The sequence below is a fragment of the Rhinolophus hipposideros genome (genome assembly GCF_964194185.1).
Source record: "Rhinolophus hipposideros genome assembly, chromosome: 1".
In the NCBI taxonomy this organism is placed as follows: domain Eukaryota; kingdom Metazoa; phylum Chordata; class Mammalia; order Chiroptera; family Rhinolophidae; genus Rhinolophus; species Rhinolophus hipposideros.
Genome location: NC_138047.1, coordinates 55,329,552 through 55,356,880, shown reverse-complemented (window position 1 = coordinate 55,356,880; position 27,329 = coordinate 55,329,552). Strand labels below are relative to the sequence as shown.

The following is a 27,329-nucleotide window of genomic DNA, read 5'->3' as shown; positions in this document are numbered from 1 at the left end:
TACATACATCTAATTCCTGTAACAAATGATGATGTAACTATATGAAGTCTCTTCCAGCCCTAAAATTCTGTGATCATTAATTACAAATAAAATATATTCATAACTATGGGATAGAAAAAGTAACCATCTATTATTGATTAATACATTGTACAGAAGACTATGAAGTCTTAAAGAGGAATTTTCGAAACAAAAGTGAAGAAATGGAAACTACTACAAATAAGCTGAAAATGCAATTAAAATCTGCACAGTCTGAGTTAGAACAAACAAGAAATACATTAAAGTCAATGGAAGGATCTGATGGTCATGGTATGCTTTATTAGATTTTTCCTTCTATTTTTAATTCCATTGGTCTAGATTTATTAAAACACAAACCTGAGTACATGGCCTACCCCCTCTTCACAGGGCCACGTGATATGAGAGATACACAGTAATAGGTATTGACTGGTGTTATATAACAGTAGTTCTACTCAGTTTGTTTTAGGGAAATTGCCATGTGTTTAATTTAATCCCTCAAATATCTGAATCTTTTCTTTTCCTGTTTCAATAATTTATACTGGACTTCAATGTCTATAAATGCCAATTATTTTTTAAGGAAGTGTGAATATAAATACAAGTTACTGATAATTTTCATTCAGCCCCTTATTTTTCAAATGTTCATGATCTATATAAACCATATGGTTGACCCATAACAACATGTGGATTAGGGGCACCATGCCCTAAGCAGTAGAAAATCCACACATAACTTTTGACTCCCCCCAAACCTAACTACTAATAGCCTACTGTTGACTGGAAGCCTTAACATAAACAGTCAATTAACACATATGTTGTATGTTATGTGTATTATACACTGTATTCTTATAATAAAGTAAGCTAGAGAAAAGAAAATGTTTAAAAAAAAAGCCATAAGGAAAAGAAAATACATTTACAGTATTTATTGAAAAAGATTCATGTATAAGTAGACCCATACAGTTCAAACCCATGTTGTTCAAGGGTTAACTGTATATCTGTGGCTAATTGTTAGTTCATGATTCCTTCTCTGTGATAAAAATGGGGAAGAGAACTGGGAATTGAAGTGCTCGGATGAGGGGTCCCTTCTCACCACTTAGACACTTTTTATCTTGCTGTCTGTATTAATTCGGAAAGAAAAGTTTATTTGTTGTTTCATATTATTCATTTCATTGTTGGTATGGATATATTAGCTGACTTTAAGAATCACTATTTAATCCCCTTTATCCTCATTTACCACCCCCCTCCCTCCTTACCCTCTGGTAACCACTAAACTATTGTCTGTGTTTATGAGTTTTTGTTTCTCGTTTGTTTGTCTTGTTCTTTTATTGTTTTTGGTTTATGTACCACATATCAGTGAAATCATATGGTTCTCTGCTTTTTCTGTCTGACTTATGTAACTTTACTAACAATTGTCACCCCAATAAACTTTAATTTAAAAAAAAGAATCACTATTTAAGTGAAATTAACATTTTTCTATTTGTCAATATTTTTTAATGTCAAAAGATTTATTTTTGTCCTCGCTTCAGCAGCACATATACCCAAAATGGAACAATACAGAGAAGATTAGTATGGCCCTGCACAAAGATGGCATGCAAATTCTGGAAGCATTCCATATTTTGTGTGGTTCTGGGAGATTTAGCTCTTTCTTTGCTGTTTAATACCAAGAAAATAGTGGAGTTTGGAGAGATCATTCCAGAGGCCTTGTGGGGTTTGTCTCCCCCTGTTCCCCCACCAGACGGAGTTCCTTTCTCAGTGCTCTCCAGGCACCTCCACAACTGCCCCAGTGATATTAGAATTATTAAATTAACTAGGCAATCATATATTTGCACATATTCAAATGCTTATTTTCATTGATTAAAATCATCTTAAAATAAAAAAGATTTATTTAAGAAAATTACTTTGAAGGCCAACCATGGTCCACTTAATCAGACCAGAATTCTTCAGAGTGGTCAGCAAATGATGTCAGACTTTTGATCTATTAATAAATCAATGTACTGTGCCTGTATTAACCCTGTTTTTGACAGTTTAGCTATAGGACCTATATCTTGTTAGCAAAAAGTCAGAACTTTCATCCTCTCTGATAGTTTATTTTTAAAGAATAGTACATTTTCTTTTTCTAAGTTATAGCCGGACATGACTCAAAGCAGTGGTATTCTCAAACATAGGGTCTCTGACTTTGAATTTCCAAACAAGGATGATCTTCATGTATCTTTTTAGTAGCCTGCCATGTCTTATGTATTCAGTGTCTACTATCTAGAATATTCTCATCCCGTCACTAGTTTTACTAAAATAATCACATACATGCTTACGTTGCCAATTTAACTATTGGAACAGTAGGGAATTCCAAGCACATGATAATAACCACAAAAATGAAAATTGAATGGTTTGTGATATCACTAGAATCTTTAAAAAGACCACTAACAGTAGATGTCTTGTGTGGTATTTTAACCACACAAGTATTTTTAAAATATGAGTGTCTAGAAAAATTTTAGTAAAAATATATATATTATTCATTATTGCGACTATGTATTTTTATGTATATATTTCCTATATGTAAGTATGAACTTGGTCAGTATTGTTTATTACCATGCCATATTAGAGTTATGGTAAACTACAGTGGTCAATGAAATTCATTCTAGTAGTAAGGAAACCACAAAACATCACAAATATATATATATCAGCTCAAAATCTCTGAGTAATTGCTGAAAATTGTTATATCCAATTGTTGTGAAATCTGAAGACCTGTTTCCAAGATCACTCCCTTACCACTGTCCGGGGATCATGGAGAATCTTACTTGTCACCTTCTTATAATGTTTAACTATCGTATTATAGTAACCTCTCAAAATTTATTACCTCAGAAAACTGAGGCACAGTTTACTTCCTTCTGTTTTTCCAGCTATGAAAGTGGCAATGGGGATGCAAAAGCAAATCACAGCTAAAAGAGGTCAGATAGATGCCCTTCAGAGCAAGATACAGTTTTTGGAAGAGGCAATGACAAATGCAAATAAGGTGAGTCCCTGTCCTCAGGGTGGGGGAAGCCAATATGGTGACTCCTTAATATACCTCAAGACCAAATAAGACAGAGTCAAGACTAAATAAGACAGAGCAGACATAAAAAGTACAGTGGAGAAATGAGAAAAGGCGACTTCTGACTGAGACAACGAGGGAAAGTTTCCTGAAGGACCATTTGAGCAGGATCTCAAAAGAGCTAGTTAACTGCAGGAAATGGGCAAAAGGACATTACTGATAGAGATAGGGAGTGTTTATAAACAAAGCACAGTTTCACTCTATTGCAACATATGTGTTCCTAAAATCACTGTGCTACACAAAATTGTGCAGTAAAAACCAAAGGGCTTATGGGAACAATGGGTTAGGAGCACCACACTAACAAATTTCATCAGTCGCACACACACATACACACACACACACTCACACAAAATAGGAACCTAATGAAAATGGTAGCATGGGTTTTACCCATGTTCAATGGTTAAGAAATACATAAACACTACAATAACTATGGCCCGTTATCTTTAAAAAGACCTAAAATTTGCTTGTGGAACTGTGTGTAGAAGGGCTGCAGCTTGTGAGTTATGGAGGGGTAGAAGGTGGGTTTTCTACAACATCAGATGTCCTTGGATGTGGCTCATAATACAAAGTAAACTGAGGTAGCTGAAAGGTAGTTGTTAGAAGAATGCATATATGCTTTTTGTGTCTTCCTGTGCAGCTCTGTTTAGCTGGATGCAATTTTCTGCATTGATCTAGTATTTCTCATTAATGAAACTGCGCATAAGTAAATGAAATTTCTGTTATGCTCAAATGTTCCCTAATATATCAATCACGTTGGAACAAATTTGCATTTTTAAAAGAAGTTAGAACTGACTATAATGGGGTGAGAAAATGAAGAGCATAAGTAGAAAATGAGTGCAACTACAGTAATTGCTTTACCCACACCCAAAATGAGCTGCTGAAATACTTTTCTAGAATGAGTCTAAAGATTAACAAGTATGTGCGTACATTTTTGCATACCTCTCATCATATGGACTTATGTATTTCCTCTTTCTGTGTTCTTTCCCATTCTTTCTTCATCCATTATTGGCCTATTTGGAACCTAAAGCAGCGCTTATGCTCATCCTCCCTGAGGGTACGTAGGGCATTAAGAGGTATTGCCTGCTATCACCAGACTGCCTGCCCCCACTAAAGGAAGGTATTCATCAAAGCTTAATGACATTCCCTTCAAAGGGAAAGGAGGCTGCTTGTGAAATTTATCCCTCTTTTTGAAATCTTTTCTGCCTAACTAATCAGAAAAGGAAAAATTATTTACATCCAAAATGTGTATTACAGTGGCGATTCCTTCTGCCTTGTTTACATTAAATATTTTCTCTATGAAAAAAATATTTAAATAAATTGAAGTGTATATTTTAACTTGACTACTATTCATTTTTCTTTTTGTCTGCCTATTCCATGATGGTTTTTAAAGGACTGAACTAATTTTGATGAAATTTTGTTGAATACCAAAGACTCTCTATAAGTATGTCAGTAAGCTTATTCTCATCACTGGACGATAAGTGATTTGAGGGCAGGAACTGTGTGTCCCATTTCTTATTATGTCAGAGGGACTGCAGTAGGCATTTGTGAAATGAATATTCAACCTTGAAACAAAATAGAAACCCAGAAAGCTTTCATATAAATGCATCTTCTTTAAATCTCTTCTGTCATTTTAAACGAGTTTCAGTAAAATTTGGTATATGATTACTCAATCTCAATTCACCATACACTTTCTTTTTATGACAACATAGTTATTACATATTTTGTAGGTTTTATCAAAGATTCGTTAAGCCTAAAAAATGCAACAATACCAGCAGTGATAAAATGAGAGAATATGTGGTAATATAATTCTAGCAGCTCCCAACTCTAACTCAGAAGCAATTAAATGGCATATGAATTAAACTATAGTTCAGATTGATCTTTATATAACAGTTTTATATTTTTATCACATCTCAGCATCTACATTAACATATCATTTCTGGTATTTTCTCCTCTATAACTGTAGGAAAAACATTTTCTAAAAGAAGAAAAGAATAAACTAAGCCAGGAATTGAGCACTGTTGCAACAGAGAAAAACAAGATGGCTGGAGAACTAGAAGTCTTGAGATCTCAGGAACGCCGTTTGAAAGAAAAAGTTGCTAATATGGAAGTTGCTCTAGATAAGGTAGTTATTAATTAAACATGTAAAGCAGTTATCAACCAAATAGCTATTAACTAAGTAGAATTGTTCTGAATGAAAGCTCCATGTTGATAGGAACCAAATCTATATTATATTCCAATCACCTAGCACAAGGAAAAACCATATCCTATGGAGAAGTCTCTTCTGAGATTTAAAAAAATAGTTATAATGTGTACTTTTCACAAAATTATCTTCTTCAGGCCACTGCAGTCACAGGAGCAGTAAGATATAAGATGTAAGGTGCTCCTGGTGTCCTTAGTGGACTGAATAATTAAAAATGTCTCCAATCTAACTTACTACGAAAGAACGACTTGAACACTAAGTAGAATACAGTCTGTTAAAAATATCAATAAAATGATGAAGTAGTGCTAATATCTGGCATTTTGTGGGGTCCAGAAGATGCAGGTAGAAAACATAAAAAAATGAGAATCAGTAACACTCTATTTGTCATTGCCATTTATTATGGCCGAATAAATATCTCCTCCTGTCACCTGAAAACTCTGGAAGGTGAAATATTTACCAAAACTAGTCCTTGATTCTTAAGAAATCAGAACCTTCATGGTTAGGTAAAATGATGTGTGATCCCACCTATGCCAACTTGATCTTAAAACATGATATATTGACTCAATGAATTTCAGTTGTGGTTATTTTTATATAATATTTTTTACATTGCTAACACTGGTTGCTCATTTCATCCTTAGTTCATTCTTTTGAGTGCCCTCCACACCTAAATGGGATGTAGATGCTGGGATAAGAGGATATAGACATTGCCTCCAATTGTTCTCTGTTTACTGGATAAAACAGATGAATAAATAGATGAATGTAATACAGTGTGCTAAGAGTGGGGAAGTTTCCTTGAAGATACTGCAGCTCTGCATTTATAGGCTAATAAAATAAAATTGCATAAAAATGGAGGATAAACCATACGTGGTTTCTTGATTGTAGGCATCTTTGCAGTTTGCAGAATGTCAAGATATAATACAACGTCAGGAACAAGAATCTGTGCGCCTAAAACTTCAACACACCTTGGATGTAAAAGTAAGGTCTTTTTTTTTCCATCATAAATAGTAGTGTAAGCAAAATAATGCCTTTGTTTGATATATTTTATTTATTACCTTAGATATAGCCAAGTGTACTTTTCAGCATTATCTGATACTAACAATGATAAAATCTGTACAAACATTGTTACGTACTATACGTACTATACCTACCCTTTTCACGTATCGTAACACATTGAAGCACAATGCTTGATGTTAAGTTTACAATAAGTGGGGGAAACACAAAAGTGCCTGCCCTGGGAATACCTGAGGGAAGAGTTTTGCATAGAGAACGGTCAAGCAAGTGCAAAGGCCCAAAGTGCAAGTGTGTTTGGCCTGTTTGAAGAATAGCCAAGATGTTGTAATCTGCATGCCAAAAATATTTACTCTTTAAAAATAGTACACTTTCCACTGAAATACATGTCTATATTCCGAGTATTTTTTTAAATTGCAGACATACTTTAAACTCTCAGTAATGGTACTTTCACGGGCTGGAGTTTCACAGTTGTGAAGGATCTTTCTCAGTAGTATGCCAGCACTAGCGTGGAGTCTTTGGCAAATGTTAGGAACCAGGGTAGTGGCATGCCATCCTAGGTGTGTTTTCGCATCTGGAATGCTTTTATCTTTTTTTTTAATTTTAGTAAATTTGTTTGTTAATAAAATTAGACAGGTTTCAAGTGTACACTTCTTAATACCCTAAAATCATCTGTATGTTGCATTGTGTGTTCACCAACCAAAGTCAGGTCTCCTTCCATCACCATATATTTGACCCCCTTTAATCCTTTTCTACTTTCAACGCCTCCCCCTGACCTTCTGGTGACCACCATACCATTGTCTGTCTGTCTGAGTTTTTGTTTGTTTGTTAATTTTTACTTTCAGTTTTATATCCCACATATAAGTGAAATCATATGGTTCTTGACTTTTTCCATCTGTCCTATTTCGCTCAGCGTGATATTCTCAAGATCCATCTTGTTGTTGCAAATGGCAGTATTTCATCTTTTCTTATGGTTGAGTAATATTCCATTGTACATACATACCACATCTTCTTTATCCAATCGATGGACACCTACATTGCTTCCATATCTTGGCTATTGTAAACAATGCTGCAATGAACATAGAAGTACATATATCTTTATGAATAAATGTTTTCAGATTTTTTGGGGTAGATATCCAGAAAAGGGATTCCTGGGTCATATGGTAACTCTATTCTTAATTTTTTGAGGAACCTCCTCCATACTGCTTTCTATAGTGGCTGTACCAGTTTACATTCCCACCAGCAGTGTATGAGGGTTCCTTTTCATTCACAACTTCCTCGACACTTGTTATTACTTGTCTTGTTGATAATAGACATTCTAACAGGTTTGAGGTAGTATCTCAATTTGGTTTGGGTTTGTGGTTTTTCCCTAACAGCTAGTGAAACTGAATATCTTTTCATAATCTGTTGACTCTTTGTATGTCTTCTTGGGAGAAGTATTTGTTCACATCCTCTGCCCACTTTTTAATTGGGTTATTTGTTTTTTGTTGTTGAGTTGTATGAATTCTTTATATATGAGTATTTTCGACATTAACCCATTATCAGAGGTGTTGTTTGCAAATATCTTCTCTCATTTGGTTGTTTGCCTCTTTGTTTTGTTGATGGTTTCTTTTGCTGTGCAGAAGACTTTTAGTTTCATACAGTCCCATCCATTTATTTTTGCTTTTATCTCCCTTGCCTTTGAGGTCAAATTCATAAAGTCCTCTCTAAGACCAAGGTCCATAAATTTGACACCTATGTTTTCATCTAATGTATTTTATTGTTTCAGGTCTTACATTTAGGTCTTTGATCCATTTTGAGTTAATTTTTGTGTATGGTAACAAACAGCAGTCTAGTTTCTTTCTTTTGCAGTGGCTTTCCAATTTTCCCAGAACCACTTATTGAAGACGCTTTCTTTTCTCCATTGTATGTTTTTGGCTACTTTGCAAAAATTATTTGCCTATATATGTGGATTTATTTCTGGGTGTTCCATTGGTCTGTGTGTCTGTCTTTCTGCCAATACCATACCATTTTGACTATTGCTACTTTGTAGTATAATTTGAAGTTAGGGAGTGTGATACCTCTGGCTTTGTTCTTTTTTCTCGGGATTGCTTTGGCTATTCAGGGTCTCTTGTGGTTCCACACAAATCTGATAAATTTTTTGTCCTATTTCTTTAAAAAATGTCATTGGGATTTTGACGAGGATTGCATTATCAATCAAAACGGTGAAGGCCTCTTCCTAAGCATGTGCTTAGTCCTCAAAGAGTAACTTAGACACAAAATCATTCTGTTTAATAGAGTACTTTGATTTGTAACTCTGTGTAAGTTCAACATGTAAGACTGAAATTATGTTTGCAAAAATACAATTTGATTTCAAAATTCTAATTGTAGATAGACAGTTATTTTGATCACATCTATATTGTTTTCCAGGAACTTCAGGGCCCTGGATATACCTCAAATTCTTCTGTGAAACCACGCCTTCTACAGCCATCATCGGCTGCCCATTCTCATTCTAATGTACCATCTTCCCAGTCTACCGCCAGCTTCCTGTCCCATGTAAGCAACTAGTTCTTTAATCCATGATGCAAATGACATAATACATAAATGATTTTAAATTAAGAAGAATTTCATTTTAAAAATATATCTGTAGTTATGACATTTTCAATTAATGATTTTAGATTTATATAGATCAGATGAATGTTTTCTTCACTATTTGGTGTTTTTTTCTGGGGAAAACAAATATGAAATATTCAGTGGGATTAATGTTTACAATAATTGTTAAAGAAATTATTAATAGCCTATGTTCAATCCTTTCCATCACAAGCATTTCCCGAAAACAAAGCATAGGTCGAGATGGCTAAAATAAGCATCATTTCAAAAGCCAAAGGCAAGTTAGTGGTATACTTAATACTCTACCAAGATGAAAATGATTTGTTGTATATTGTTTCTTCATGAACTATTTGTGAACTTATTTATAATCATAAAATGTTTTTATTCCTTTTAGTTAAAACATTAGAAACTTTGGAAATTTTTTAGTTCAACTTCTCATACTTTTAAAGCTCAAGATTTATCTCTTCTAAAAATACATATTTATGGTACCACTAAACTCCTGTAACCATTATTCAGTTCCAACTCTATAAAGAAATGAGACTTATTCCATAAATCACACATGAAAATCAATTTCATTAGTTAACAGCCCTAACATGTATAGCAATAGGATCACCACTGACCTACCAGTTATTCCACCTGTGCCATTTAAATGAGAATTATATACTATGACATGTCTAAAAGTTGAAGTGGACTCTTCTCACAAACTTAAGATGTGTGCATTGAAAAACAGTTTATCTCAGGACAAATAATAGAACATTCTATCAAGCACTTGAATAATAATATTAGAAGCTAAGCATGGTTCCCTCTGGAGACTGAACTTAGAGGTGGGCAGAGGCAGGACAAGAGACTGCTGCTTCTTGGTTTAAGTGTTGTAGAATCAGTTTACCTTTAAAACTATGTATGTGACATTGAAAAAATTAATTTAAATCTTCCCCCCGCCCCCCGCGCCTCCACAAATAACCTTGCAAACCAAGGTTATTTGACCAGGAGTCATTGGGACTCAAGATATGTGTGTTACTACTGTGTATGACCTTGGAAAGCCAGTTAAATATATTGTGCCCTGCCGTTTTTATCTCTTAATGAGGCATCTGGACTACAAGATCTCTAGGGTCATCTAGAATGATCAGCTCTGAAATTCTATGTCTTTTCATTACCCTAAAATCAGCATGGTAGATTTTTGCCTAGGTGCTTAGTACATAGATTTCTACTTGATTATAAAGACTCTCATCCATCACTGAAAAAGTACCAGTCAAATCTATTAAATCAAAATTTTAAATAATAATTCTAATAGCAAAAATTAAGTATATGTTCTAAATAGACTATCAAGCATGCTTTATACAATTAATTTTTCTCTTAAAAAGTTTAGTATATAATTTTACACAATAAAAGTAGCATACATTCTTTGTGTTGTTCATTGATGTGTGTATCCCAAGTACCTAGAATGGTGTCTAACCTATAGTAGGTATTTACTACATATTTGTCTAATAGCTCAATGCATTAAATTTGTTGTAGAACATTGTGTTCAGGTTTCCATTGTTTCTACTGATAAATCAGTTTTAAGCTATATTGTTGCTCTCTTGGAGGTAATTTTTTCCTCTGACCGCTTTTGAGATTTTTTTCTTTGTCTTGGTGTATAGCAGATTGACTGTGATGTGCCTAGGTTGGTCTTCTTTGGGTCTATCTTTCTTGGGCTTTACTGATCCTCCTGGATGTGTGGTTTGATATCTTTCATTGATTTTAGGAAATTTTTATCCCTTACCTTCTCAATAATTTTTCCTACCCCATTCTCTTGTTTCTTTCTGGAACTCATACCATTAACTAACATTCTTTTTAAAATTGGTGTTTGATAACTTTGCTGTCTGAATCACCTATGGTCCTGTGACCATTGTTACTCTTGGTTTCTGGTCATGTTGTTGTCTGGTCTCTTTCTTTCTTTCTTCTTTAATACTTCCCTGCCCTCACATGCACAGCCACCCCCCACCTCCCACCCTCCATTATCAACATCACTAGTTGAAATGGTACAATCGCTACCAAGGAAGAACCTACAACGTATGACAATTAAGTTTGTGAACTTGTTGCAATGATGTTGCTAACTTTTTTTGATATCAGAGGGATTATCATTATGAATTTGTACCAACTGGACAAACAGTTAACCAAGTTTACTATTTAGAAGTGCTGAAAAGGCTGCAAGAAAAAGACGAAAACAACCCAAACTTTTCTCCAACAATTCATTGCTCTTGCATCATGACAATACACCAGCTCACATGGCACTGTCTGTGAGGGAGTTTTTAACCAGTAAACAAATAGCTGTATTGGAATACCGTAAACAAATAACCAGTAAACAAATAAGTATATTACTCACCTGATATGGCCCCCAATGATTTCTTTCTTTACCCAAAGTTAAAGGAAATATTGCAAGGAAGACATTTTGATGACATTCAGGACATCAACGGTAATTATGACAAGAGCTCTGATGGCCATTCCAGAAAAAGAGTTCCAAAATTGTTTTGAAGGGTAGACTAGGCACTGGCATCAGTGCATAGTTTCCCAAGAGGAGTATTTTGAAGGTGACCATGGTGATATTCAGCAATGAGGTAGCACTTTTTCTAGGATGAGTTCGCAAACTTGTCTGACCTCGTATGCCTTTTGGGGTTAGTGTTTTAGATTTCTTCAGATAAATTCCAGACGTGGAATTATTGAGTCTTTCTTTGTCTCTTGTCATAACCTTTGTTTTAAGGTCTTATTTTGTCTGGTATAAGTATTGCTACCCAGCTTTTACTTTTTTTTTTTCATAAAATATCTTTTTCTATCCTTTTACTTTCAGTTTGTGTATGTCTTTCAATTTGAAGTGAGTCTCATGTAGGCAGCATATGTATGGGTCTTGTTTTCTTATCCATTCAGCCACCCTGTGTTTTCTGATTGGAGAATTTAATCCATTTACTTTTAAAGTAATTGTTGACAGATATGTAGTTATTGCCATTTTATTATTCATATTTTTGGTCTTTTTTTTTTCATCTTAAAGAAGTCCCTCTAACATTCCTTGTATACTGGTTTGGTGGTGATGAACTCCTTAGCTTTTTCTTTTCTGGGAAACTCTTTATCTATCCTTTGATTCTAAATGATGGCTTTGCTGGGTAGAACAATCTTGGTTGTAGGTCCTTGCTTTTCATCACTTTGAATATTTCATGCCAGTCCCTTCTGGCCTACAAAGTTTCTGTTGAGAAATCAGCCGACAATCTTATGGGAGCTCCTTTGTAGGTAACCAACTGCTTTTCTCTTGCTGCTTTTAAGATGCTCTCTTTGTCTTTAACATTTGGCATTTTTATTATGATGTGTTTTGGTGTGGGCCTCTTTGGGTTCATCTTGTTTGGGACTCTCTGCACTTCCTGGGCTTGTATGTCTATTTCCTTTGCCAGGTTAGGGAAGTTTTTCATTATTTTTTTCTTCAAATAGGTTTTCAATTCCTTGCTCTTTCTCTTCTCCTTCTGGTATGAATGTTAGTATGCTTGTCGTTATCCCAGTGGCTCCTTAAACTATCCCCATTATTTTGGATTCTTTCCCTTTTCCTTTTTTTTTTTTTTTTTTTTTGCTGTTCTGATTGGGTGTTTTCTGCTGCCTTATCTTCTAAATCGCTGACTTGATCCTCTGCTTCATCTAACTGTTGATTCCCTCTAATGTATTTTTCTTTTCAGTTATTATATTCTTTATTTCTGACTGATTCTTTTTATGTTTTCTATCTCCATTTTAATGTTTCTTCCTATATCTTTGTTGAAGTTCATCCTGAGACCGTTAAGCATCTTTTATAACCAGTGTCTTGAACTCTGCATTTGGTTGATTGCTTGTTTCCATTTTGTTTACTTTTTTTCTGGAGTTTTGTTCTGTACATTTATTTGGGACATGTTTCTTTGTCTCCCCATTTTGGCTGCCTCCCTTTGTTAGTTTCTATGTATTAGGTAGGGCTACTAGGCCTCACAGTCTTTGTAGAGTGGTTTTACGTAGTAGGTGTCCTGTGCAGCACAGTGGTGCAGTCTTCCTGGTCACCTGAGCCTGGTGTTCCAGGTGTGTCCTTTGTGTGGGTTGTGTGTGCCCTTCTGTTGTAGGTGAGCCTTAGTTGCTGTTTGCACATCAATAGGTGGGATTGACTCTGAGGCTGATTGGTTGTGAGAACTGGCCATGATTACAGTGGAGGAGCTGTTGTGCAGGACCCTACGAAGCAAGATTTGCTTTAGCTTGGCTCTGGTGCCTGCTGAGTCTGCCCTTTGGGTGTGTCATTTGTGGAGGTCTTTGGGTTGTGCTCTGGTGTGGTCTAAAGTTGACTACTGGGTGTGTTGATTCTGGGGCCTCTTGAAGAGGCTCTGGTGCAGGCCAAGTTTAGCTGCTGCCTGTGCCCTGCCTGGGGCCACTTGATGAACTCCAAAGTGATCTGCAGATGGTTGCCACTTGTGCTGGGCTTGGAGGTGCCTGGGAGAGGCTAAGCTGCATACTAAGGCTGGTTGGTGATAGTGCCAGGCTTGGAGCTGCTTACGGGACATGGGGCATGCTAAGGCCAACTACTGCTTGTTTGGGTTTGTGAACCTTTGAGAGGTTTTAGGAAAGTCTGCAGCATGAGCCAAGGCAGGCCATTTGTATGGAAAAGCCACTGGAAGCAGCTTGCATGGGCCTGCAATTTGGGTGGGCAGGACCTCAGGAATCACCAGGATGGAGCAAATGGTGTTAGCCAGGATGATGGAGACTCAGATATGGTGTGTGCCTGCATCTGCACACCCAGTGCGGGGAGGACTCAACAAAGAAACAATAGATTCTGCCAGCAGTTATATCTGGGAGAAAGCTGCCTGCTTCTCCAGCCTTCACCCTGAAGCCAGACAATTCATTTTCTCCCTGTATGTTTCTAGTGCCTTTCAAGCTTCTGCCCCAATGCTGGAGCTCAGACTGAGTGAGTCCACGCATGAGCCCTTTAAGAAGAACACCTGGGACTCCAGCCACTTTCCATCTTACTCAGCCACAATTTCCACTGATTTTCATAGCCAGAAGTTATGGGGACTTCTCTTCCTGGCACTAGAACCCTGGGCTGGGGAGCCTGGTGTGGGGCTGGGACCCCTCACTCCTCTGGGAGGACCTCAATTTTTAACCACTACACCTGGGTGCGGGACCGACTTTCTGCATCTCCACCCCTCCTACCAGTCTCCACATGGTGTCTTCTGTATGCCTTTAGTCATAGGACTTCTCTTTAGCTGGACTTTAGATGATTCTCAATGATGGTTCTGTAGTTTAGTTGTAATTTTGATATGGTCATGGAGTAGCATTTAGCTACTCCACTATCTTGACTGAAAGTTCTCCCATACTCTAATTTATAAATATGTATGCATATATGTGTAAATAATTATATACACATTTATAAATTAGAGATGACACTATGTTGATTATTGATTGGGTATTACTGATTATCCCTTAGCAGTAAGATTACAGGTGATTTTTGTTTTCCTCTTCTTTCTCCTTCATAATTTTTATTTACCAGTTGAATTAATTTTATAATATGAAGTAGCATGTGAATCTGAAAAAACAAAGTGTCTTTTTTTTGGAAATTGTTTTAATTCAGCATTCTATGAAACATAACACACTGAAGGAAGATCCAACAAGGGACCTGAAACAGCTTCTGCAAGAACTGAGAAGTGTGATCAATGAGGAACCACCTGTGCCTTTGGGCAAGACCGAGGAAGATGGGAGAACACCATCTCTGGGAGTCTCATATGTAGCTATGTAAGACTGAGTGTATTTCAGAATGCAAGAGCTTCTCTCATCAGTGCTTTGCCTTTAAGCTGTCCGTGTGTTACTCTCTGGGAGGTTGAGATTTAAATAACTTTGAAGAGTATCTAACATTACCAGGGAAAATAATATGAAAGTAGAGGAGTTCAACAAAAGTAAAACGACTTGACATCAAGAGAAAATAATACAGTTCTTCTATTCAGAACGTAGGGCAAGACATCACCCAAAATTACATTCATGTAGTAATTTATAGTTCCCAACAAAGTTCACATCCGTAATCTTATTTGAATCACAATGACTATTTGAGACAGGATAGGGCAGGACTTATTATCCCGTTATACAAATGAGAAAAACATAAGTTTCAAAAGGTTACCTTGCCTGTAGCCACATAGTTCAATGGAGGAGCTAAAACTAGAACCCTGAGAACTACATATCTCTTCAGGTGTGAGCTAATAGGGAGGGACTTGGTTCTGTCGTGTTATTCATGCCAATGACTTATATCAAATTAATAAAAGGTCAGTTCCAAAAAGGATTCAACCAATTCACCAGCCCTTCCTTACACATACTTGCAGAAATCAATGAGATTCTCATAGTCTTTTCAAATAGTGTTTAAAATTTTATTGTGTTATTATTAGATTAACTTCAAACATTTTAATATGGTATATGCATATTTTTAGTATTATAATACTAATTGTATACTAGTTGTTAGTATTATCACAACCTGTTATTGTAGTAATCATTTTCTGGTTATATGGTAAATGTCTAAAAGTAATACTTCCTGAAATAATATTTATATATAAACGACCTCCAGTTTCTTAAGATGTTCAATTAATGTATATTAACTTGAGGTAGCAAAATATTAGCTGGATGTATCTAATTTTTATTAATGATATTATTAATAGTAATAGTAAAATATTTGTACCAGACCAGTTACCTAGCATAACATTGAGTATACTGAGTCACATGTCAGAAATATTCCATTGGACACTGCATCAAAGAATACCTATGCATACAAAGCACTTTTGTTTTTGTCATAACTCTATAATGTGCCCTCTAAGTCAGGGCAGTATTATTAAGCTCATTTGTCCGATGAGTAAATTTAGGCACAGACTGAGTTGCCTCCTGAAATGAAGCAAACAGGCAAAGCTAGAAGTAAAAGTTAGAGCCCCTGGCTCCCAGCACTAATCATTCCACAGATTGCCATGATTTCCCTGATCAGATTTCCATCACTTCAGCCATGATGAGCTTGAACTACATTGGACTGCATTGGACATGAATATACTTGGTCCTTGCCTTTAGAGAGTTTATGTTAATTTGCTGTAATCCTACAATGGCCTTGTCACCAAAGCTTAAATTTTGCATAAAGCTTTTAAGAGTCCATGGAACGAGAAAGCATTTCTGAGTTCTCTGAGTTGATAAACTCTATGAGTAGCCCTTTGCAAAATTTGCTTAGAGAACTAAAATCTGTTGTGCCTTAAAGAGTTCAATACACATGACAATTGATTATTCTAAAAACACATAGAATCTGGAAATTGTTCTTTGTATAATTAACTGAGAGTTATATTTATCTATACAGAGATGATAGAGTAAGAGATTGCATTACTGAATCAAGCCTGAGATTAGAGATATGCCATAGGTAAGAAGAATCTGATATTCTGAATTAATTAACCGTCCAAGAATTTTATATGTGACCAGGCAACTTGGGAAGTCTGGACAGTTTACATGGGAATCAATGGGCATTTTGAGCTCATTGAAGGAAAGCTGTTACATTGAAGGAAAGCTGTTAATTGAAACCAAGAGGATTTCAAGTAAATGTACTAAAGTCATTTACTTTTTAGAAATCACATTAATAAGCATTCTTCTGCTTATTTTAAATTTTGATACCGTTTACCTAGAAGAAGATATTTATACGATACGTCATACCAAAAACGAAAGACTTTTTCTATATTTACACATATTTTCTGTGGCTTATATAACTTGAGAGGAAGGTAGTCCCGAAGGAAATTATGACGACCTCAATTTAGGATTCTAAGACCCTCACTAAATATTCTATTTGTATCAATAATTGAATTATTAAATGAACTCATAAAAAGAGCATAAAAGTGAAATCCGTAAGCCTTAGACAAAGACAACTTCTGAGAACTGACTTTCGCCAAAAAAAAAAAAAAAAAAAAAAAAAGGCTCCCGTTAACATGTTACCCATTTAAGACGCTGAGGCCATTGCCTGCACGTCCTCATGTCTGTTCCATTAAGTACATGGTCCCTCAGCCTGACTTGGAAGAATTTCCCTAACTTGTCAGCAGCCTGCTTTACTCCAATGCTATGCTCTAATCTAAGCAGACTACTCTTGATTCCCAAAAGGAATTCATTCCTTTCTGTCTTCAAGCTTTTCTCCATACTATTTCCTCCACCTGGAAGAGCCAGTACCCCAGTCTCACTCTTTTGAATCTGTGTTTTCTAAAAGCGATGTTCAGAGGAACATTTTTGATTAATCATTAAGTAAAAAATAGCACGGCATAGTCTTTCATTTCCCCCATCCCTCTACCAACAGAAGCAACAACTCATTAAGGGACTCCATGGAAGGGAGCAAATCAAGTGAAACTTTCAGCAGGTAAGAAATGATCATACCAGTCCCCGACTTTCAAAATATCCTCTTTATGACTTTTCATTTATTAATTCAAAATAGTGTTAACTGTCCATGACGTGCCAGGCCCTTGGAGTGTAACAGTGAGCAAGACAGACCTGGGCCCTGTCCTCGAGTTACTTACACTGTTAAGGGCTGTTTATTGACTGACTGCCTGGGAAAAAAGCTTACTTTTTCTTATTGTTACCACCTATAAAAAAAATGGAGATATTAGAGTCCTTTTTATAGCATAAGAATATGAAAGTGAATTCTACTCTTTAAATTCCAGTTAGATAGACGCTTATTCATTGCTTTACTTTCAGCACCAAGCACGTCGCCTGATGCTACATATTGCCACATAAGGAGCCATTCAGCAAATACTTGTTTAGTGAATGAATGAAAACAGTATTATATTTTCTTACTGTCCCTGCTACTAGATCAAAATATAATGAACTTGAATCTTTTTAAATGTATCTTTCTTTTAACCTAAATGAAATGAGTTGTTTTTTTTTTCTTACTAGATATGTAACGCTACATTGTACCTATTAATATCTGGAGCTACCTACTGCATATCTTTATTTTTCTATTTTCTGAGTGTTTTAGACTTACTGAGTCTATCTAACCTATGACATAGTTTAAAGTATCATAATGTACATTGTTATCCCCACATATAGGTTAGAAATGAAGACTCGAGTTTGCTTAAGCCAAGGTTATACAGCTTGTAAACAATGGGTCACATTTGAACTCAGGTCACTCCAGCTCCTGGGTTCAGGCTGTGACCCACTCCTGTGTTCTGCCTCGGGGCACCTGGACTGAGCTACCAGGGAAAGAGTCCAATCCTAGGTATAGGACAGAGAGGGGCTGCTTTTCTGGAAACGTCAAGCTCTGCTGTAGTTTTTCCATGACTAAAAAAATCTGCTTCCTTCAGCAGCAATGTGTTTGTGATGAAGAGAGAATGGTGAGGAAAAGATGGGACCTCGGCCTAGTCCCTTCCTGTGTTCAAACAGAAAGAAGAGATTTTTAAGTATTTAATAGAAGCTCTGAAAAGTGTGACGCACACTATAAAATTAAAAATGCATTCAAACGCTCTATGCTATGGCAAATTGGCCATTTTTTAAATGAATGGCCATTCATTTAAATGGCCTCATTCACACCTAAATGAATGAGAATATCACAACTGCTGTTTTACCTCAACATATCACTGTAATTGCAGCACCTTTTCTTTAATCAACATCTTACAGTAATGTTTCTTAATCTAGAAACTTCTGCAGCCATATACGCTAAATCAATAGAGTCTGTACCCAGAACAGAATAAAAAAGAAACAAATGACTCTGGTATGGTATTTGTGCTTGAATGATTCTGCAAGCCACATCTCTCAGAAGTTTTGTGGAGAATTGATTTTTCTCATTCTTTTTATGTTGCTGTAATTTAATGAGCAACATTATGCCCTAAGAAAGAATTCCTTATAATACCTAGCTCCCTTTTACACATCTCCATATGGATGTTTCCGGAAATGAAGCATAATGATGAACTAAAGAAAGATGACTGTTTCACAAAACCATTCCCCTCTATCTCACACTTCTATTTTACACTACTGCTTCCCAGGGCACCTATCATTAAAGCTTAACATTATCTTTTATTCTTCTTTCTCTCTTGTCTCACTTCTCTAGTCACCAAAACTTATTAATTCTGACCTAAAGCAGTTCTCAAATCCGTTTTCTTCTTTGCACATCCCCTCAAACTACCAATATTCATTTCTGGTGTTTGCTGTAACAAAATTAGTGGTTTAAAACAATACAAATTTATCTCTCTCTTAACAGTTCTGGAGGCCTGAATTCCTAAGTCAGTTTCACTGAGGTGTTGCTAGGGCCACACTCCCTGCAGAAGCTCTTGGGGTTAATCCATTTCCTTACCTTTTCCCAGCTTCTAGAGTTTGCTTCCTGGCTTCTTCGTCCTCCTCCACGGCCCACAGCATAACACCCTCAAATCTCTCTCTGCTGAGATTGTCATATCATCTCTCTCCTTCGTGAGCTCTCCCCCACCTCCCGCTTAGACAGTTGTGATAGCATTTAGGGCACGTCTGGATAATCCAGGATAATCTCCCCATCTCAAGATCCTTGATGTAATCACATCTGCAAAGACTTTATTGCCATATAAGGAACGTTCACAGGTTCCCAGGTTCTTGGCATTTGGATACAGATATATTTGGCAGCCTATTCAGCCCGCCACACTGCTTTAGGCCTTTTACCTTTCTTCGGGGCTACAGTGTGGCCTTTATAGTGTTCAGTGCGGATGTTTTAAAATCTGATCTCTTGCATGTTCCAGTCACTTCTATGTATCAGTTTCAAATTGATCTGCCTAAAGCACACTTCAGACTTTGTTTCCCAGCCCCAAAACCTTCAAAGACTCCCAATTGCCTTCTGCAACAAGAACAAACTTTTTGCCCTGAGAATTAAGACCATCCACAATATAGCCACGACCTTCCGTTCCAGGGCCTTTCCCCAAATATGGCTATGCTCAAACTTTTTGGTCTCAGGACCTCTTTGTACTCACAAATGTCATTAAGGATTGCAAAGAGCTTTTGTTGACCTGGGTCATTTCCAGTGCTGTTTTAAGTATTGGAAAATAAATTTTAACTTTAAATTAAATTTTAATTTTAATATCAAATGTTTTGATATGTATTGATTTAAAAATAAACTGTATTACATGTGATCATAATGTTTTTATTATGAAAATAGCTACAATTTTCAAATAAAAGTCATTGAGAAGGCATTGTTTTATAACTTAATGCATGCCTTAATAAAAGACTGCTGGATTCTCATATCTGCATCTGCATTTAACTTGTGATATCAGATCTCATGGAGCCTCTGGGAAACTCCGCTACACACTTGTGAGAGACTGAGAGTTTAAAAAGCAAATAATGTCTTAGTATTATAATAAAATTGTGTTGGCCTCACAAACTCCCTGCAAGGGAACCACCTTGAGAGCTGCTGCCATAATATTCCCACATTGGTAACCACAGACCTATTTCAACTTACTGATTTAAATAAGTCTGATAGTTTTGTAACCTGATATATCCCAGGTTTCTTTCTCTTTTTTTTGTCTTCGTTTTTTCATTTTTAAATAAGTCATTAAGATTGCCTCTGTTAGAATCCATGACAGAAATATTTGAGGTTTAAAATTATTATTACAGAAAAATGAATTTTCTAACCAAGATTATTATACATTATTAGGTTTTCATGCTGCAAAATGTTCATGGGCACTGAATGCATAAAGACCATGCAGCTTTGGATTCCCTCATAGGGTGTTTTCGAACTACTGAAATTTAGGGTTAGGACTGCCATCTTCAGTTTGTATTGTAAGCCGTAACTTTTGCCTGCATGAGTTTGCTTCTGTCCATAAAATTTAATGCTACGCTAGTGAAATGAAATGTTTGCGTGACCATTCTTATGCTTCCAGAGAGCCAGTCACATTACACACAGGAGACCTAGAAGATCCGTCCAGTTGCTTCACATTCCCATGTACAGGTGAGTTTTCAACGGGAGCACAGAAATGGGGCCTGCTCAAAACCCTGCAGTGGCTCCCCATTTCCGTGAGAATAAAAGCTAATGTCGTTATAGTAGCCTATAAGTCCCTGTTAGCCCTGTGTTCTCATCTCCCGCTGCTACCTCCTTCTTCCCTCAGCTTCATCCACCCTTGAATTGTTCTCGGAACATTCCAGGCAGCTTCTGTTTCAGGGCCTTTATACCCACTCTTTTCTCCAAGATGCTAACCCCTTCACTTCCTTTAAAGCCTTTGCTCAAGTGTCCCTTTCCCAGGGAGACTTACTCTCACAACTTTATTTAAATATTGTAATCCTTCCACACTCCCATTTTCCCTCACCATTTTCTTTAATTAGATTTATCTTTTAATATCCTATGTAACTTATTAATTTATGTTGTGCATTGTGTGTCACCTCCTGCTAGATGAAAGCTGCACAAGGGCAGATGTCTTTAAGGCTTAGGTTCCCTGATGTATCCCAGGTTCTTAGAACCTTCCTGATACATAGCCAGTGCTCGATAAATATTTACAGAATGGATGAAAGGAAAAGGAGAATTGAGACAGATGGTTCTTCATATACTTTGCAAAGACTTATAGACAAAATGAAAACAAGATCAAGGATGAGATTAAAAGATAACAGAATCTGTTGAAAAGCAAAATGGCATAACACAGACTAAAAATGGAAGAGAAAAATAAGAATGTTAGAAAGGAAAGCCTTAGAAAAATAAATAGGATAGGCATGACTGAAATCATAGTCGTGGACATGATGGTCCCCATAGAGAAAGTCACACAGAAGGAGTTGTTTTAGGAGTTTTTTTTAAACTAAGAAAGATGAAAAATAATTATAAAGAATACGTTAGATTTGGGAGGCAAGGACAAACCAATAAACACATAATGGTCTCTCTATGGAAGAGCATATAATAAATGGGAAAAATGAAAATGTGAACAGATGGTCATTCAGCAAAAATTTAGCTATAAATCTGGACAATAATCATGTAAATAAGGAAGATTGAAATAGGAGATGAAACAGGAGAAAGATAAATTTCCAAATTTTCTCTTCTTTTATAAAAAAGTATATATGTATATCTAAAATCAAAACACAATATTCTTAAATACAAACTCTTAATTTTAAAATAATCTTTAACTTATGAGGAATCTTTGAAGAAAAGAGCATTTATCTGAGGTTAAACAATTCATTTATTTCACTTATGTTTTATTTGTTTTAATGATTATGCATGAAAATACAAGATATATCCTTGCCTTAGTAGATTAATATAAATGAGGGCTTTTACTTTTTTTTATACATCGTGAATATCTTAGAACATGTTAACTCTGTTCCCTATCCTTCCAACTTACATACAACTGTTGTCACATATTTTAATTATAAATGTAAATACCACAATGAATTATTTGTACTGTTTTGTACAGTTAATATTAATTTAGATATACCCTCATAATTATACTTTACCTTCTGTCTCGTATCATTTTACTTATGCCTTTAATGTTTCCTTTAATATAAGTCTGCTGGGGACATATTCTCAGTTTCTATGCTTGTCTTTATTTTATGCCCATTTTTGAAGAATATTTGTGCTGAGTATAGAATTCTAGGGCTGACATTTTTCCGTCACTTTGAAAATATTCCATTGTTTTCTTGCTTCCATTGTTTCTACTAAGAAGTCAGCTCTAAAATCAATTGTTGTTCATTTAAATGTACTCTTTCTTTCCCCCTTCTGGCAGCTTTAAGATTATTTTTGCCTTTGGTTTGGTTTGTTTGTTTTTTAGCAGTTTTTACTGATATGTCCAGTTATGATTTTCTTTATATAAGAAGTACCTGTTTGGAGTTTGAAGTAATGCTACTTGAATCTATGGTAGTCTGTGCCTCCATTATCCAGACCTTATGGGTCCATATCTATTACCTGTATTTTTTCTCTGGGTTTTTCACCGTGTCATTTTGTCTCATCACATGCCTGATTATTTTATGGTATATGACAAACATATATGAAGACTTGTACAGCTGGTTTGAGGCTTAGAATGAAGTTATTTTCCTCAGGAGAGCATTCATGCTTGGTTGTAGTAGACAACTGAGGACATCAGCGGTCCCAAATCAGTTTAATTTAATCAGAAATTAAATGATTTTAAGCTGGACCTCTGGTCCCCAACGGCAGGTCTTCTGCCTGTTTCTCTTTATTTCTAAGACATGGTCCTCTTCAGTGCAGAGCCCTTTTCAGTTCCCACCCAGAGCCTTGGGTATTTACCAGAACTTCCTTTTCCCTCCCCCCAACCACTGGGAACATTTTCTCATGAAAGTGTGACTTTTTGAGAGGTGTAATGAATGTTTTTAATTAATTCTGTTATTTTACTTTGTTGCAAAATTTTAGTAAGTCCATCGGTGAAAAATTCAGCTTCTCGTTCATTCCATTCTTCTAAGAAGTCTCCAGTTCATTCACTCCTAACTAGTTCGGCTGAAGATTCAATTGGTTCCACATCACAATATAGATCCACCAAACCTGTTCATTCACCTGATTCTGTTAAAGGTAAGAATGATCTGATATGACTGGTGAGATTGATTTCTTACTCTGGTGAATTGAAAGTTCTTTTCTATAATCAGAATAAGATTTTACATGGTGTTCTTATATTCAAATTCTAACTGATGCTGTGTAACTTAAGTGGGTCTGATTTAAATAGCATAGCTGTTGTGTACACACACATGCCCCTTAGTAAATAAACATAGATATTATATGTAAATATTATCTCTCCGTCATGAATAATGAACTTTTTTTCTCTATTTATTATAAGATTTGTGGTCTTCTTTTAAATGCTGTGAGTGACTTTTCTTTCTTATTTATGTTCTCTGATATCATAGCTTTCCTCAAAGTCTCTGCCTTTGTAAGTGCAAATATCTATCATACTTCTCAAAATGTGCTCATTTTTTTAAGGTTTTTTTTTTTGCTAAAACAGATGGGAAAAATGGTTTGATTTAGAATCTGTGCCTGATAAATGGACGTTAAATATATAGATGTTGAATTGAACTTGAAATGTTTTTCATGGTATGTGACAGTGACGCAGACAGCCCCAGGGCCCTAGGCATCATTCCTTTTGATAAGGGGTAAACTAAGTAAGTTGTTGCATCAGAGACTAAGATCAAAATCTTGAGATTGCCAATCAAATATTTTGTAGAGGTTGACAAAACTTCGCACACTTATTAGAGACTAGCTTACATGCTTCCAGCCGCTCTCCAGTTGCTACTGCCACATTTTTTCTAGGTTCGCTGTGACCATATCAGCATCCATACTCCCCTCTCCCATTATGTAATACTGTCCTCATTCAGGGGACAGCGACTGAAACGGGCACTTGGCTTCAGACTTTCAAGAGTGTTCAGGATTAAATCTTGCTCTTCCATACCCTAACTTCTCAGGTTTGGAACTACTCAGGTTTGGTATAAAAAGCTGTCATTTATAATGCAGAATGCATCATTAAACTTAAAATACTCCTCCCACTCATTCCATTTAATGCTCTGTAGTTAAATAATAGTAAATCAGATTGGTTTGAAACAAAATCAAATAAGCTAGTATGGCAATATTTAGGTAAGACATTCTTTGTTTCCAAATGGTATTTTAGACTGTCCATGAAGTGAACTCCCTAATAAGACAAGTGTCCATCGGATACCCTACAAAATCTTTACATTATTGATTATATTCCCCAAAATGTGTTTTGTATACTCGTGGCAATCTGGTGATTACCAATTTGTACTTTCTAATCCCCTCACCTTCTCCCTCATCCCCACCCTCCTCCCATCTAGCAACCCGCAGTTTTATCTTTATATCTCTGAGACTATTTCTATTAGTTTGCTCATTTATTCTATTCTACAGCTATGTACAATGTCAGAGGGGTAGTAGATTGAGGCAGAGGGGTTATCACTTTGTGAGGGGTGTAAATGTCTAACTATTACATTGTACACCAGAAACTAATAAAAAAATAAAATAGTATTTTAAAATTTCCACAATTTTAAAAGAAAAGTTGTTTAACCTGTAATTGGAAAATTTCTTTAAAAAATATTGAGTAGACTTTTAATATCACATCTAAGCAATTTTCTAATAGCTTCACAGTCTCAGCCAATAGAAACAACAGGAAAAACATGCAGGAAGCTTCAGAACAGACTGGAAAGCTTGCAGACTCTGGTAGAAGATTTACAGATAAAGAACCAAGGTACAATGTTCATTTTGGCATGATTTTCCTTGCTCCAAAGAATACTGAGCTTCCCTTCAGGTTAAGCCTCCTATCTATAGACCCGCTACAAAAGATATAAGCCAGTCAGAAACCTTAGTCAAAATAAACCATGTCTAACCCCAGGGTTAATTGTGTGGCCTTACACAGGTTACTTTAGCCCTGCTCTACTATAGACAAGCATGTGTACAATGGTAACCTATATACGATTGCAGTCGGTAGCCAGAAAACAAAATAATGATATTTAGCCTTACACAGGATTTTGATTAGTGTGGGTTATAAGAGATTATGCCACCCAGTGAATCACTAAATAAATAAAATTAACTACTTATAAATTTATGAAAGCTATTTGAATAAGAAACTACTGTGCTCTGCTGATGATAGGCAACTTTGCGGCATAAATTCTAAGTGGCTGCTCCCACGGATGTGGGAAGATATGGATATGTTCCCATGCGTTTGGGAGGGCTATTATTTTATGCTTTTCTGAAATAAATTCATGAATCCAGGAGCCTGTGTCAGAGATAAATTAATTTGGGGTTATACATGTTATTCTATCTTTCCATCTCTAGAGAATATAAATTGCTAGATGAAGGATAATAAATATTTTTCTAAGAACAAATTCTTATAAAATAAATTCAACCTTACTAATTATCATAGTAGCTATTAGCATTTATGGAGCACTTACCAGCTATGTGCCAGGCCCTATACTCACTGCTTTACTTGTTTCCCTCATGTTGAGCCTCACAACGACCCGACCCTCGGAGGTGGGTGCTAATATTATGTCATTTGAAAATGAGGAAATGAAGATAAGATCTCAGTCACTCAATAAGTTCTAAGTCACATGAGTGGTAGACCTGGGACTTAATCTCTGCAATTTCTGACTATAAAATCCAAATTGTTTTACTATGCTAAGACTATACTAAATTGTTATTAAAGAAAATTTCAAGTCCCTTATGGTAACCTAAAATATTTTAAAAATGTATTGTGAGTTTTTTAAGGAGGATGTATTATCTTATTGACCCCATTTTGATCATACTTTGACTTATGTTTCTAAGTTTATCTGAGTAATGCCACCCTGTAATAGTCCACATGGGAGATATGTTGTTTTTGTTTAAAAAATAAAAATATCTTTATTTTGGATTTATTGTCTGGATGAAATGTCTCTTGGAAATTATGAAACAAATATTTTGGAGTAAATTTTGGAAGCATTTATCAAAACTTGAAATGCACATATGTTTTGACCCAGAAATTCCACGTCTAGCAATTTATTCTACAGAAAATAATTGTACAAATGTCTGTTTACAAAAGTATTTTCTATAGTATTATTTGTAAGTGAAAATAAGAAGCAACTTTTAAAAATTTAATAATAGGTTGGTGCATCCATATAATGGAATACTGTGCAGTCATAACAAAACACGAGCTGAACTGTAAATATGTTGACATTTTAAGTGAATAAAGCAAGTTACAGAACAATTTATACCAGAAATCCATTTATGTAAAAAAGAAAACTCGTGGGTGTGTGTGTGTGTGTTTGTGTGTGTACATGAAGATAATCACCAAACTGTTCACAGTGATGATCTCTGGGGGTGGGGGGGTGGTTTCAGTAGATGGAGGGAACGGAGACAAAGACTGACTTTCATCTTTGTACGATTCTGAGTTATTCAAATTATTTAGTTAGTATGTATTACTTCTATAATAATTATCATGTTCATTTAAAACAACTGAAAGAGTAAAGATTTATCCTTAACTCTGTTCCATAGCATCAGTCTTTTTAAAAATACACTACTTTGCAATTTTTAAGAACTTCTTGAGCTCAGAATGTATCTATTTCTATAGTAGCGAGCTGGCCTTTCAAGAAGCGCATAATAGAATTAAAGCCTGAGTAAATGTTGCTATTCTAACTTTGTTTTATCAACATTTTTCAGCGATGTCTTCAATGATCAGAAATCAAGAAAAGAGGATACAAAAAGTGAAAGACCAGGAAAAAATGTTACTAAAATGATACATTGATTGCCTATTTACAGAGGGATGATGCCCAATTAATTGTGGTATTACTTATAAGTAGTGCCCTGTGAACTTTTTCTTTTTATGTGAAAATTTAATAAAAGATACCCTGTCCTATAAACTCTGTTTTGAAATAAACTATTCTTGAATGCTCTCACAGTAAAACTTCAAGCAGTACTAACTAGATGTGGAATATTCATAACTCATAAGGTATTAATTTGTGCTACTATTAGTGTGTTTGAATAGTTATGTTTTTTTAATATCTTTACTGGTGCTGAAG

General features: G+C 35.7%; 1 protein-coding gene across 1 annotated transcript in view; it reads left to right on the top strand.

The window, feature by feature from the left end:
• The window catches only part of CCDC158 (coiled-coil domain containing 158), a gene marked incomplete at its 3' end in the record, with an annotated part of 66,364 nt that extends 39,317 nt beyond the window's left edge, over positions 1 to 27,047 (top strand). Inside the window, exons 13-24 of the mRNA XM_081059778.1 lie at positions 154 to 306; positions 2,907 to 3,019; positions 5,061 to 5,219; positions 6,180 to 6,272; positions 8,715 to 8,840; positions 14,491 to 14,651; positions 16,234 to 16,293; positions 17,209 to 17,268; positions 20,741 to 20,808; positions 23,200 to 23,355; positions 24,920 to 25,027; positions 26,971 to 27,047. Of these exons, the coding sequence (XP_080915904.1) occupies positions 154 to 306; positions 2,907 to 3,019; positions 5,061 to 5,219; positions 6,180 to 6,272; positions 8,715 to 8,840; positions 14,491 to 14,651; positions 16,234 to 16,293; positions 17,209 to 17,268; positions 20,741 to 20,808; positions 23,200 to 23,355; positions 24,920 to 25,027; positions 26,971 to 27,047 (1,334 nt within the window). The remainder of the gene's footprint in view (positions 1 to 153; positions 307 to 2,906; positions 3,020 to 5,060; positions 5,220 to 6,179; positions 6,273 to 8,714; positions 8,841 to 14,490; positions 14,652 to 16,233; positions 16,294 to 17,208; positions 17,269 to 20,740; positions 20,809 to 23,199; positions 23,356 to 24,919; positions 25,028 to 26,970) is intronic.
• Positions 27,048 to 27,329: the final 282 nt, after the last annotated feature.